Below are 13,090 nucleotides of genomic sequence, written 5' to 3'. Positions count from 1 at the left end.
GCTAGAGTCTTGTTTATATACTCCATTGCACGTTTTACAACAACAACAACAACAAAAAAAAGCAAGATCTGCATTTATTGCAAAGGAAGCGTCATGGCACCCATTCTCTGTTGTCAAAGAAAACTTTCCGTGTGGGAGTCTGAGTTAATAAAAGTATGAAGATTAGCCAATGGGCATTAAAAAAAAAGTGAATTCATCAGGATGATGATTGCTCCTCCACAGAGGGACTTCCCTGAGGACAGCATGGTGGCATTAACATCATCTCTCTGCAATATCACACTATTACTGCAGTTGGAATGGAGCGATGGAGCGATGGAGCGATGGAGCGATGGAGCGATGGAGCGATGGAGCGATGGAGCGATGCAGCGATGGAGCGATGGAGCATCCCCCCCCCCGCCCTGAAGAAGAGGCTGTCAGTCTCTCGCTCTCCATCTCTCTCTCTCTTCTGAGGCTTTAATAACCTCCACTGTGCAGTCATTAGCAAATTAGCATTTCTCACTTCTGCTGGGGTTTTTTTTTTTTTCCTTTTAGCGTGCAATGAAGCTCAATTTGGTCGTGACTGTTAGGAAACAAAAAAGGTGATGTGCTGAAAGGGGAAAAAAATTGAAAAATTTCTGTGCTCCATTTGTGATCTCGAGTGAGGATAGTAATCGGCCACAGTCAGGAGCCGACAAACAAATCCACAGCATTTGGCTAGCAATAGTGCCAAGGGGAAGCCGCAGCTTGAAAACCCTAGTATCCTATTCTCTCTAACCACGGTGGGATTGCTGCGCTGCATAAGCGACGTCTCTCTGAGCTCGGGTGCAGTAAGACAGTCATTTATTATATTATTGAATATGTTTTAAATGTTAATTCATAGTGACTGTCATGCCCCCCGCCCCCCAAGGAGCCAACGTTACAGTCGACGGCAACGAGACGGCACTCTCGGCTTTGTGACAACTACTGTATATGCCGCTCCTGCACTGATTCAGTAATGTGGAAAGAGATCGGGAGCTTGGGGAACTTGTTGGTCTTAATTTTTATAGTCTAGTAAAGCAGTTTTTTCCCCTCTTAATGATGCTTTTTTAAAAATTATTATTACAGAGCGGCTCATAGTACGGAAAACGGGGTAATTTATGTTTTAATTTGAGATTTGTATTGTATATGTATGTTTTATTGGACAAATTATTAAAGCTGTTGCCTTAGGCGCGTACCATTCAGCAATTAGGGAATTAAAAGAGTAAGTGAAATGGTACGCTTTTACGATTTTTGACTTGAGAAAAAAGGTAGGAGGCAATGGGAGGGTTCCAGTGGTGGGAGGGGGGACCAGCCATGTGTGAGCCAGTGTTGTTACGAGACAAAAGAGGAGGATATGGGTCTGGTCAGCCAGGTGTGAATGAACCAAACTGACAAATGGAACTTCTCTTAGGGTCTAATGGGGGGGAGAGGTAGACTATTTCGCTACTCTATTGCATACCATTACGTTGGTAATGAGGCCCACTCGGATTCGAGCGCTTCCACTGAGCATAGAAATGTATCTTCCACACCCACAATACCACCCGGCCGCTTTGGTTGTCTGCTCGGTGTGTCCATCTGTCTCCTCTCGGCTTTGTGCAGCAGAGCGGCCATCAGGAGGATTCAGCATGGGGGGGGGTTACAAGTCAAGCTATTTCGATCCTCAAGCTGCACGCATGCAAACTTTCAAAGTACGGTACAACTTCAGCACAACACGGCTCGTAGTTCTGTGGCGGTGTTACCTATGTAGAGTCCCTCAAGGTACCATCTTAAGTCCCCACTTTATCTCCTCCCTTTATGGCATTGCTGAATATCATGATATACACTATTTGCATGATTCACTTTTCATTTAATCTTGTTTGAGTGCATGTTTCACCTCTTTGAATTCTGACGGCTTTTGTACGGGATAAAAAAAAATCCCCTCTAAGGACAATTTAATAAGACAGTTTTGTCAGCATAATGAAACTATTTAAAAACGGCTTTTTCTCCTGTAAACCCCGTGCTAATCCCCATCGGAATAAAAAAAAAAGGCTCCCATTTAAAAGGATTACCTTCCTGAAGGTGTCAAGAAAAGTTGAACAATTAAATCTAAATGGTAGAGATTGAAGAAGTTCTTGTATGTTTGCTCACTGGAATAATGGCAACTTAGGTCAAATTGTGTTTAATGAGTCAAGATGGGAAAAATGGACCCTGGAGAAAATAGTCACTCATTTTGAGGGGGGAAAATAAAAAAAATATATAACCCAAAATCCATATACGTCCTTAAATGTCTTCTCAAGACTCAACTCTTTGGTAGAGCACATATCCTCGAATTAAGACTAAGCTGACTGACATGATCTACCATCTATCCCTCTACTCTAGTTTTTATTTTCTTATTTATTATTTTATTTTTCAACTGGTCGAGACAGACGGCCGCCCCCCATAGAGCCTAGGTTCTGTCAAAGGGTTTTTCCTTGCCTCCGTCGCCCAGTGCTTGCTCTTCATGAGGTAACTGCTGTTGTGATTTGACGCTATATAAATAAAGTTGAATTGAAATGACTTTGGAAAAGTTAACATGCTCAGAGTCGGTGTTTCTTTTTATGTTGCTACGTGAAATCAATGCACCCAGGAAGGAGGTTCTGGTTCATATTAGCTTATATTCACTCATTTATATTAGTTTATATTCATGTCTCACATAAGGATTGAGGATGATGGGCCAAAATTCCTCCCCCCAAAAAAGTGCAGTTTTCTTTAAATCCTTCCAGTCATCTTTTAGCAGGTCTGAGTTTTTGGAGAATGATTCATAATTAATGATCATCTTGCCCAGCAGTTTTGTGCGGCGAGACGTACAAATATGTAGTTTAAAAAAAAAAAAAATTGCTTTTAATCTTGATGAATCAAAGATCTTCAGGTCCGGACCGCCTGGTGTCCCAGTCAGGTACGTGTGGGAGACCTGTAGGTCTTTTTAATTGACTCATAACATGGCGGGGCCTGAGATAAATGCAAATACAAAAGCATTCATCAATTATTTATGGACGCTGCTATGTCTTACCCCCCCCCCCAACCACATTTACACTCCATCTATGTTCACAACTGTAGTTTTGACTTATTCTTCGTCTTTCAGTCCCGCTTTATTTTGGCGAACCGGAGAACAACAAGCACATCGCCGAAGGAACTGTGTATAAAGGGAACGCACAGACAAAAACACGGTGCTTGGGGGTGAAACGAAAGGCCGCCATGGTACGACATAATGGCGGTACCTCGGTGCTAACCACTAGAACACCGTGCAACCTAGTAATGTCAAGTAGTTATTTCTCAAATTCAGTTATTCAGTTATACAAATGGTAATCCGTGATAATCCGTTATCAGATGGAGCAGATCGGAGCATCGGTGTAGCCTTTTTCCTGGTCGTTAAGCTAGCGCTACAGGCCACGTCTACATAATCCACACTGCTTGCCCGCTGCTTTATATCGTATATTAATCTTGTTCGCTTCACTGCGAGTCTTTCCTAACAGTGGTACATTTTAGCTGGATTATCACTTGTTAAAGATTATTACCAATGACACATTTTCCGAGGGGAAAAACAGCCTATTTTCTGATTTTTTTTTTATTAATTTTGACCAAAAACCCACACATTTCCGGGCTATGAATGCTGCATTCTGAGTGCGTGGGGATCCACAGTATTATCCTTTGCAAAAGCTGAATTTTGGATACAGTGCTTGCAAATAATCTGATTGGATTATGCAAGTGGTCATCATATTAGCCTCTCTCTGTGTCCCCCCCCCTCCCTCCCTTTGCTTTTTTACATCCAAGAACATCAGTAGCTGAATCAAACATTAAATATGCAAATGTGAGCATGTTTCATGTCTGGATGTACTGCTTAAAATAATAAGAGCAGACGTTTTCGACTGTGAAGGCGCGTTCTCGCAAATCACAACGCTCGTGGCCAACTTTCATCTTCCTGTGAAGTTTTTTTTTTTTTTTTTTATTTCATAGTCTCGCTGTGGATTCGCTTTTGACGACGACCAGAGTAAATTATATGCAACAAAAAGATGAGCTTGATTAATAACGACGGAAAACAAACACGGCTGACAAAATACACACACATATACACACAGCCATGGTCCCCAACCTTTTAGAGCCTTGTTTCCATCTAGCCTCATGAACCAAATATAAATAAATAAAATGAGAGAGAGAGAGAGAAGTGCAGTAAAGAGCACATAGTAATCTAATGCTGTCATGTAGCATTGTGTAAAACAGAGAAAAGCCAAATATCAAGTGAAAACACTGCACCCAACACACAAACCCAACACTGACTCACCATTTCTGCCAGCCTGGAGTTTGTTTTCCCAGAGAGGGAATGATGATGATAAGTGTGTGGGTTGCCAGGTGAAACGGGAGTCTTGTTTTGGTGTTGGTAAGCCAGTCTTAACACAAGTACTTGGACGGGTTACGGGCGACATCCTCTTCAAAGCCATTGTTTAACTTTAATCACAAACATGACAAAACGGCGACCTTCTCAAGAGGGAATTTGGCACAAACGGAAGCCACTGAACCGTATTTTAGTTTGACTCCGACGTCAGCGAGTAATTGTAAGCACATTGCTTCCAAAAGGGAGTTACATTTAAATACTTTGAAATGATTTTTCTATTGCGTCTGATTTTTTTTTTTGTGGCCCTGCCTGCTTTCAGTGAGGAGTACAGAGGTTAAAATTACCTGGCCGTTGAAGAGGAGCCTTCCGAAGAGCTGCCTGGCCTCCTCCAAGCCGCCCTCCAAATACACAGCACCTGCACAAGACACAAGCAAACAAGACTTAATTAAAAGCAGCTTAGCGTGTGCACATGTATATGCTGGAAATATTGTTTTCATCAGGAAATTTTCATTATAATAGGTTTTTAAAGGGACCTATTAAGACTTTGTATTGAGTTGTGGACTCCTGTAGAGCAGCTACACACAATAACTAGCACAGAAAGCGTTCCAGTTCTTCCAGAATCTGCACCTGGAACATGTGGACCAAACAGTCCAGTGTGAAATGCAGTTGACGGTTTAATATAATTTTGCTAGTCGGGAATCAGGAACTCCGACCACTTTTGCCTGATGGTGGCGTCTTTAGGAATTGTAACCAAATGTGGATTACCTTTCGAGGCAGCGAAGCAGCGCTTGGGGGAGGGCAAATAATTTATATAGAAGGAAGTCCGTCCCTCTGTGACATCACAAAGGAACGGTTTTACCACGCCTTTTGAAACCAAGCGTTTTGAACCGTCAAAAATGTTTTTCAGGGCTCACTTCTAAATGTGCAAAAGTCATTATCTGAAACTTTGGCATTGTTTAACTAACTAACTATAACTGCTATAAAAAATAATAATAAAAAAGCATTTGTGCATTTTTTTGGAGGCAAAAAAAACCAAACAAACCGCAGCATATATTAACTTGGATTTTTCCAACAAACTATAAAAGTCAGAGCAAATATTGAAGGGGGGGTGTTGTTTATCGGCGCAGCAGAGACTTTTTAATGCAAGCAGTGCATATCCAAGCACAACAAAAATCTGAGGAACAGAGAATAAATTGGACAAAGGGTTGGTCTACAATGAGGCACGGCTGCTGGCAGGGTGAATATAACAAACGCATCTATCTCTGCGGTGATGATTTGCAGCATCTGGCTTATTTTTTTATTTTTGATTTTTTCTAACAAGTCAGCTCCCTTCGCCGTGTTTTGTTCTTTTACTTCAACTTACTCCAACTATCAGAGTGCCTTTAAGCGGCGCGCAACTTCCAAGCATCACACTTAGGGCGGCTCATTCAATTTAGAAAGCAATAACCACCTGGCAAATTGGGTATACAATCATGCAGCGGTTTTTATTACGTGCATAAATGAGGCGCGGGAAAATGGGTGCGCGAGTGCGGTCGCGAGTGGGAAGGCGCGCGCCGGGCTTCCATGGAAGACATCAAAAACATATGAGGGATTCATCATCTGGGGAGGAAAAGTGCTTTCAGATGGCTAACAGGCCATTTGCACACCGACGCAGCCTCTGTGAAGACGCGGCGACATCAACGGGAACCATAAAGAAATAGAAATAAATGACAAACACACCCGCTCTGTCTGCAGTGTCCTTCACAAATAAACTTACCGTAACCCCAAACGTTGGTGAAATGTGATTAAATTACCGTCTCTAGTTCACTCTTTGTGTACAGGAAAATCTCAGCAGGACATTTTTAATGCCCGGTTATTTCTCACTCTGTGTCATTTGTAAAGAAGGCAAAAGGTCCGCTTTTTTTGCAAGATAAAGAGTAATATGGTTCCTTTTTCTTGCTGTTTTATTAGCCCACAGCGTATTCTAAAAATACCTAGCAAAAATGGAAAAAGCAGCAGTAATTTTACCAAAAAAAAGTCAAAATATTAAGAGAAAAAGTTTTGTTTGATAAATTCACTGAATAAAAACTTCAGGCGGGCGGCACGGTGGTCTAGTGGTTAGCGCGCAGACCTCACAGCAAGGAGACCAGGGTTCAAGTCCACCCTCGGCTATCTCTGTGTGGAGTGCATGTTCTACCCGTGCATGTGTGGGTTTTCTCCGGGTACTCCGGTTTCCTCCCACATTCCAAAAACATGCTAGTTTAATTAGCGACTCCAAATTGTCCATAGGTATGAATGTGAGTGTGAATGGTTGTTTGTCTATATGTGCCCTGTGATTGGCTGGCCACCAGTCCAGGGTGTACACCGCCTCTCGCCCGATGACAGCTGGGACCCTCGTGAGGAAAAAGCGGTAGAAAAAAAATGAATGAATGAAAAACTTCAGGCTTCGCTACACATCATAAAATAAATCCCACTTGCTCTGTTCTCTGTCCATTTTACATAAAAGACACAGTGTTATATATTTTTGTATTGCTAACAGTTACTGTAAGTACTATACGGAGAAGTAGGTCAACATCCCCAATTCCGGTATTCAGGATTACGCTAAATAAAATGGCCGTCCAGTCAGACAATGGCGAGGGTGCCATCTGTTGCTTTGGCTTGCACTTCACATCCTGTCCAATTTCCATGTGGACACACATTAGTGTTGACTGAGAGCAACCCAGAAGATATTCTTTTTCCAAAAATACTCCAAAGTTGAACTCCTTTCAGATGTGCACCTCAACAGAAGTCCTGCTGTAATTTTGGCACAACGTGGCCGGGTGGACCACATGAAGGTCTCCAGAGAGGAGTGGTTCTTCCCGGGGTGTTCTCCACTAAGTATCAGCACCGGATTTGTGGTTTGTGCAGCATGTGGACCAGACTTTGAGATGCTGCTATGTGACAGATGTTGCCTCTGGAGACCAGCTGTGAGACCACATTTCGATGGTTTTTAAGTACCACTCGTGATACGCTTGTGCGTGTGTGCCGAGACTGAGGGGGGGGGGTTGATGTTATTTGATGACGCGGCACATTTGGAAAGCTCTCAAACGCCGGGCGTCAAGTTGTAGAAACCAAACTTTTCACCTCTGATTACATTTTTGAAACTTCTCCCATGAAGGAAGAAGAAGGTGGGAGAAAAAGCAGAAGAGCCTCGCGGGTAAAAAGGTATTAAAAATCTCAAAGCAACACCTTTTGGTGTCAATCAAAGGGCCTTTGGATGAAGAAACCAAGATATGCAGTTAATTCACGCCGGAGCAGTCCTGACAAGGAGGCTGTCAGTGCAAAAAAGTGTGCCCCAAAGCCATCCAATCAATTGCACAACTTGGTGCAATCATTAAATGGAGATGTGTGCTTCGGTCCGGCCCGGCAGCCTGCCGAAATGCAGCTGACAGCCTCATCGCGCAGCCGCAAAGACACCCCGGCAATTAGACGCTAGCATGGAACCTCATGACCGGGGCCGAACCGGGATCACGGGCGAAACCACCGTCAAGCCACAGAGGGCGTGACGCAGCCGATGAGAGATTGACGGAGCGATGGTCGTAACGCCGTACTTCCATACTTAAACCAGGTGCAGCCAAAGTAGCATCGACTAGTTTTAAAAATTGTATTTCATCGGGAAAGCCGAGCGTTCTCGTGCAGACTTGCCGCAACTCCCACATTTCTAAATCAACCCACCATTTTGGGATAAATAAAAGACACCTAAAAACTCGGGATGCTCTAATCCAGGGGTCTCAAACTCAATTTACCTGGGGGCCACTGGAGCTAGGGTCTGGGCGAGGCTGGGCCGCATCAGGTTTTCCCAAAAAAAAAACAAAAAAAAAAACGTATTTATTAAAAACAAAAAAATGATTAAACTTTGCTTTGGAATAAAGAATATCAATCAGTAATAAATAAATATAATAATAATAATAATAAAACGGCAAATAATAAAAACTTAAGAAACCACATATAGTTGGTGGGTAGACAAAAACATTTTTTCAGATTAAAATGAACAAAGCATTATTAGAGCCCTGTAGACATGACAAAACACGACTATAGTCACATTTATACTCTTTTTATTCACGACATATTGCGCAACTGCAGGGTCCTGAGACACATGCTAACTCGCAAACTAGAGAGCTAGCGACCTAAACGGTAGCCTTCAAGTTATTTCCTTTAAACTTAAAAAGCCAAAAACGTACCACTTCCACACGGATAGGGAGGATAACATTAACAGTTATTTAACCTTTAACATGAATATTAATCAAACGTAATATTTTTTTCCATCCATATCAAACTTGAAATTTAAACTTTCATATCAAGGCGGGGGCCTCAAACTAGTGTCCTGCGGGCCACATTTGCTCTAATCGCTCAGCATCAGGAACGCTTCCTATCCTTCACTCATTGTGTTCCATGTGGGAAACAGGTAAGTCCAATATTGACACCACAACCCCTGCCTTCAAACGTAGCAGCGTTTCCTGCAGTTACGCCATCAACCTGGGGGGGGCCTTAAAGTCTTCAAGACTGTAAAACCGACCTTCATTTGATATGCAAGATGCCTTCTTCCAGGCACCCTCGGACAATCGGATCTGCCTGGATTTAGATTGACGATAAGGACTGTAAAAACCCCCGCCTCCGCGCTGGAGGTCAGCGAGAACACAAACTCCATAATCAAGTTTTCCAGCGTGAACGAGCCCCGGCCACATCAGGGTTGCTCTCTTAATGAATCTCCGCATCTGTCAAAAGCCTCGTTCAGTCAGCCGTGCCGACCGGACCGCGCGCGCCATGTTTGGGAACAGAATCCCAATGTCTGAGAGCTTTCCGTGACCACTAAAAAAGCGCGAGTCGAGGGGCATATGAAACACCGGCGGCTGACAGTCACATTAATAACCCAGAATGAATTATTCAAAAACGCTCAGACTCTAATCCATCAAATAATATAGTAAGCTCCCTCTCAGCTCAATAGGGGCTGAAGCAGCAGACGGACGCAGAAAACAACACATTAAAGACGAGGTGGAGGGGAAAAAAAAATAAAAGAAACTTTCAGCCACAAAGGCGGGCGCCACTGCGACATCAAACATCTTACTTTTCAAAAAAAAAAAAAAAAAAAAAATCGAGTAGCGGGACGATGACAACAACTTGCCAAGCAGATCTACAACGAACGGGTGCAATTAACAATAGGAACAGCGCTCGCTCATTGAACGCACCGGCTGCATTGTGCACGAATCTGATATTCAGCGAGCGGGAGATAATCCTTTCTCTCCGTTCTTTTAATAGGAAGAGCTTAGAGAGGGCCCTCACAAAGGTTCACCATCTGTATCCCCCATGGCTGCTGGCAGCGTATAATCCACAGATCAACTGTACAAGGAAATTAGGGCCATAAAAACAGAGAGGGGGGGCTTTTCTTCATCTGCCGCTTTCTCTCAATTCTTTTCAGTCGGAAGGAAGCCATGCGGCTTATCAGAGACAAGGACCTGAGAGGCAAACAGGAGGGCAATGGTTTCTATGAAGGCGGCGAATGGTTTTCTTGCCGACGGAGAGGTAAAGTGGGCGCTGGTGGGCGGGAAAGGAGGGAGGGGGGGGGGGGCACAGAGAGCAGAAGGTGCGCAGGCCAAAAGAGCCCAAATGAGAATGGCCCACTCTGGCAGAAGTTAATGACAGAGGATCAGAAAAGCAAGATTTCCATTCAACACTTTGAATTATTCAGGGTTGCAGGGCAGCCATTTGCATTGCAGATGCCTTTGCTTTCCATTCCTCCGCCGCCTTTCTTTCTTTCTCTCTCTCTCTCTTTCTCACACAGAGTGTGCGTCGGCAGCCAGAGAATTGCCCTGCCGCCGGCTCAGGAGATAGACACATTCTCTACTGCGAGGACGGGGAAACTTTGCCCATGCAAAGGAGGAGATTATCTGCCACTTGCAACACAGCGCAGGTTCAGCGGTCACCGCAGCGGGAAACAAATAAAACAAAGGTCAAAAAACATGCACACTAAGCCGTCGGCGGGCTGCTCCAATCTTATGAGTGTGTCAGATTCCGGCACAGCTTTTACAGAGAATGAGGCGCGAGGCGCATTTCAAATTGTGCATAAGTGCGCAGAGCAGCGAGGTGGGCGTGACAAATTATCGATTTGGTGGGAAGTGGGTTGATTGCGTAGAACGTAATTGACAGTATTGAGCCAAATATAAGACGTTAGAGTCTGAAAATTACCGGCAGGCTTCTATTCGGGGATACTTGGAGAGCAACAGGTGGCACCAAGCTGAACAACCCCTTCAAGTCAGAGCTTTTCTTCCTGTCTCACACGAAAAAAACAGCCTTTGTTTGTCAGTAGTCACGTTTCCATGAGATTTACCCTTTACCGAATGACGTACCAGAAAACAGTGTATACATGGAAAGGAATATTCCAATCTCCTGTCAATCAAACGGAATAGTCAATGAGGGCATGCGCGGTAAAACGTAAACAACGTCACATGATTCATCAAAGATGGCGGACGAGAGTGTGATTACCGCGGTTGTTGGGACAGTTGCTACGCTTTTTTTTTTAAAGCAGCAACTCCTGAACCACCCCTCAAGTCAGAGCTTTTCTTCCCGTCTCACACGAAAAAAAACAGCCTTTGTTTGTCAGTAGCCACGTTTCCATGAGGAGATTTCCGGATCTTTCCGAATGACGTACCAGAAAACAGTGTATACATGGAAAGGAATATTCCAATCTCCTGTCAATCAAACGGAATAGTCAATGGGGCATGCGCGGTAAAACGTAAACAACGTCACGTGATTCATCAAAGATGGCGGACGAGAGTGTGATTACCGCGGTTGTTGGGACAATTGCTATGCTTTTTTTTTTTTTAAAGCAGCAACTCCTGAACCACCCCTCAAGTCAGAGCTTTTCTTCCCGTCTCACACGAAAAAAAACAGCCTTTGTTTGTCAGTAGCCACATTTCCATGAGGAGATTTACGGATCTTTCCGAATGACGTACCAGAAAACAGTGTATACATGGAAAGGAATATTCCAATCTCCTGTCAATCAAAAGGAATAGTCAATGGGGGCATGCGCGGTAAAACGAAAAACAACGTCACGTGATTCATCAAAGATGGCGGACAAGAGTGTGATGACCACGGTTGTTGGGACAGTTGCTACAATTTTTTAAAGCAGCAACTCCTGCGGAAAATGACAGCGACGAAGAGGCGTAATAATAATAATAATAATAATAATAATAATAAATTAATAATAATCCAGTCTTGCAATTACATTCAGTTCTTTTTTAAAGTTTGTATCAAAAACAAACTTTCCGCTGTAGTCCAGTGATGACTGCTCGCCGCCATTTTCAAAACCTGAGAGACGTCTGCGCCTTACGTCACAGCTGAGCACGCGCCGAAAGAACGCACCCTGACAACTTTCCGATTGAGGTTTGGGGAAAAGGAATATTCCACCCCTGTGATTCCGATTATATATTCATTTCTTTCGGAATGAGGTGTATACAAAGGTTAGATTCTTTCCGTTTGAGCAAATAACCCGAATGGAATTGGAATATTTGAGTCCATGTAAACGTGGCTAGTGACATAAACACATTGACGGTGATGGGACGCCCACATTTTACAACTTAACGACTGTAGTTATTCAGACGTATGTAAACAACAAATGCTATGTCAGCACAAAATGATCACACACCCGCACGGCTACTTCAAGTACTGTCTACGTCTCATGCATGGTGATGGTAATGATTATTCCATGCCGTCCTAAACATGCACGATTCCAGTGTGCAATAAAAACGGCATCAATAAAACGTGAAGAAGGCCTGTCCATTGTATTGATGACATTTTCAATGCACGGAGATACCATGTTGAGATGCCGAGGCCTATTGTTGTGCCTGAAGTGGTGCGGCATGATAATGCACGGCCCCATGTTGCTAGGATCTGTTCACAAATCCTGGAAAGTGGAAAAAAAAAATCACAGTTCTTGCATGGCCAGCATACTCAACGAAGAAGTTGCTAGGTTCATGACATTGTGAAGTGATCACGCCGTCTTGATAAGCCACACCTGTGGGGTCTAGTATGAATTATAAAAGCTGGGTGATACCATTCCACTCCAGTTCTGTGGGTGGCAGGAATTTGTATCATAGAAGTTTCTTTTTTCCCCAGCACAGATTCATCTAATGTATCTGGTGGGTCACTGCTCCACTTGGCCCCAATGCAAGCGGATTGGAAGAGCCAAAAGCGCAGAGTGATTCTCTGATCCGCACCAAAAACGGCTTCTTCCTTTGGCACGAGTCCAGCGATGTGTCTCCATGAAATGCGAGAGGGGAAAACAATTGCCAACGCTTGTCTGGTTAGGAGAGACTTTTTTTTTTTGCTGACGGAGACTGGGAAGTGTTTTTCAATTTCTTATTTAGCGGGGCGGGTAGTTACGGTGACAGCATGACTCATCACGCGCGTGGCATGTCTCCCAGCTAATAACAGCCAAACCCCGAGATGAAGAGCGGCGGGAAAGAGGCGAGCGGCGGAAACACAAAGACGTCGAGAGCAAGTCAGAGACGGCTCACTAACAAGGTCTTGAAGGGAGTGTTTGAGCTCCAAAACTGAAATGAAGATGACAAAAGTCCCGGCGAGAGAAAAGAGGCGACATCAAGACGACGCCCCTCAAAGGCGCATCACTTTTTAACGTGTCGGATTTCTGTGGATGCGTGCATGTTTGGCAGTGTGTCTCTGACAGCACTTTCCTCGCAGGTTGCCTGAGAACAGCATGTTTATTCATCA

The 13,090-nt window shown here is 43.9% G+C and overlaps 1 protein-coding gene across 4 annotated transcripts in view; it reads right to left on the bottom strand.

Annotated features, from left to right (window-relative positions):
* drosha (drosha ribonuclease III) overlaps positions 1–13,090 on the bottom strand; it is an 82,491-nt gene that overhangs the window by 31,042 nt on the left and 38,359 nt on the right. For all 4 annotated transcript variants that reach the window (XM_078792420.1, XM_078792419.1, XM_078792421.1 and 1 more), the window contains one exon: positions 4,690–4,760. In XM_078792420.1, coding sequence (XP_078648546.1) covers positions 4,690–4,760 — 71 coding nt within the window. The remainder of the gene's footprint in view (positions 1–4,689; positions 4,761–13,090) is intronic.

The sequence above is a fragment of the Doryrhamphus excisus genome, linkage group LG7, assembly GCF_037039965.1.
Source record: "Doryrhamphus excisus strain RoL-2023G ecotype Guam linkage group LG7, RoL_Dexc_Guam_v1.1, whole genome shotgun sequence".
Lineage (NCBI taxonomy): Eukaryota > Metazoa > Chordata > Actinopteri > Syngnathiformes > Syngnathidae > Doryrhamphus > Doryrhamphus excisus.
The sequence above is the reverse complement of the archived record's forward strand: the minus strand, read 5'-3'. Positions and strand labels throughout refer to the sequence as shown.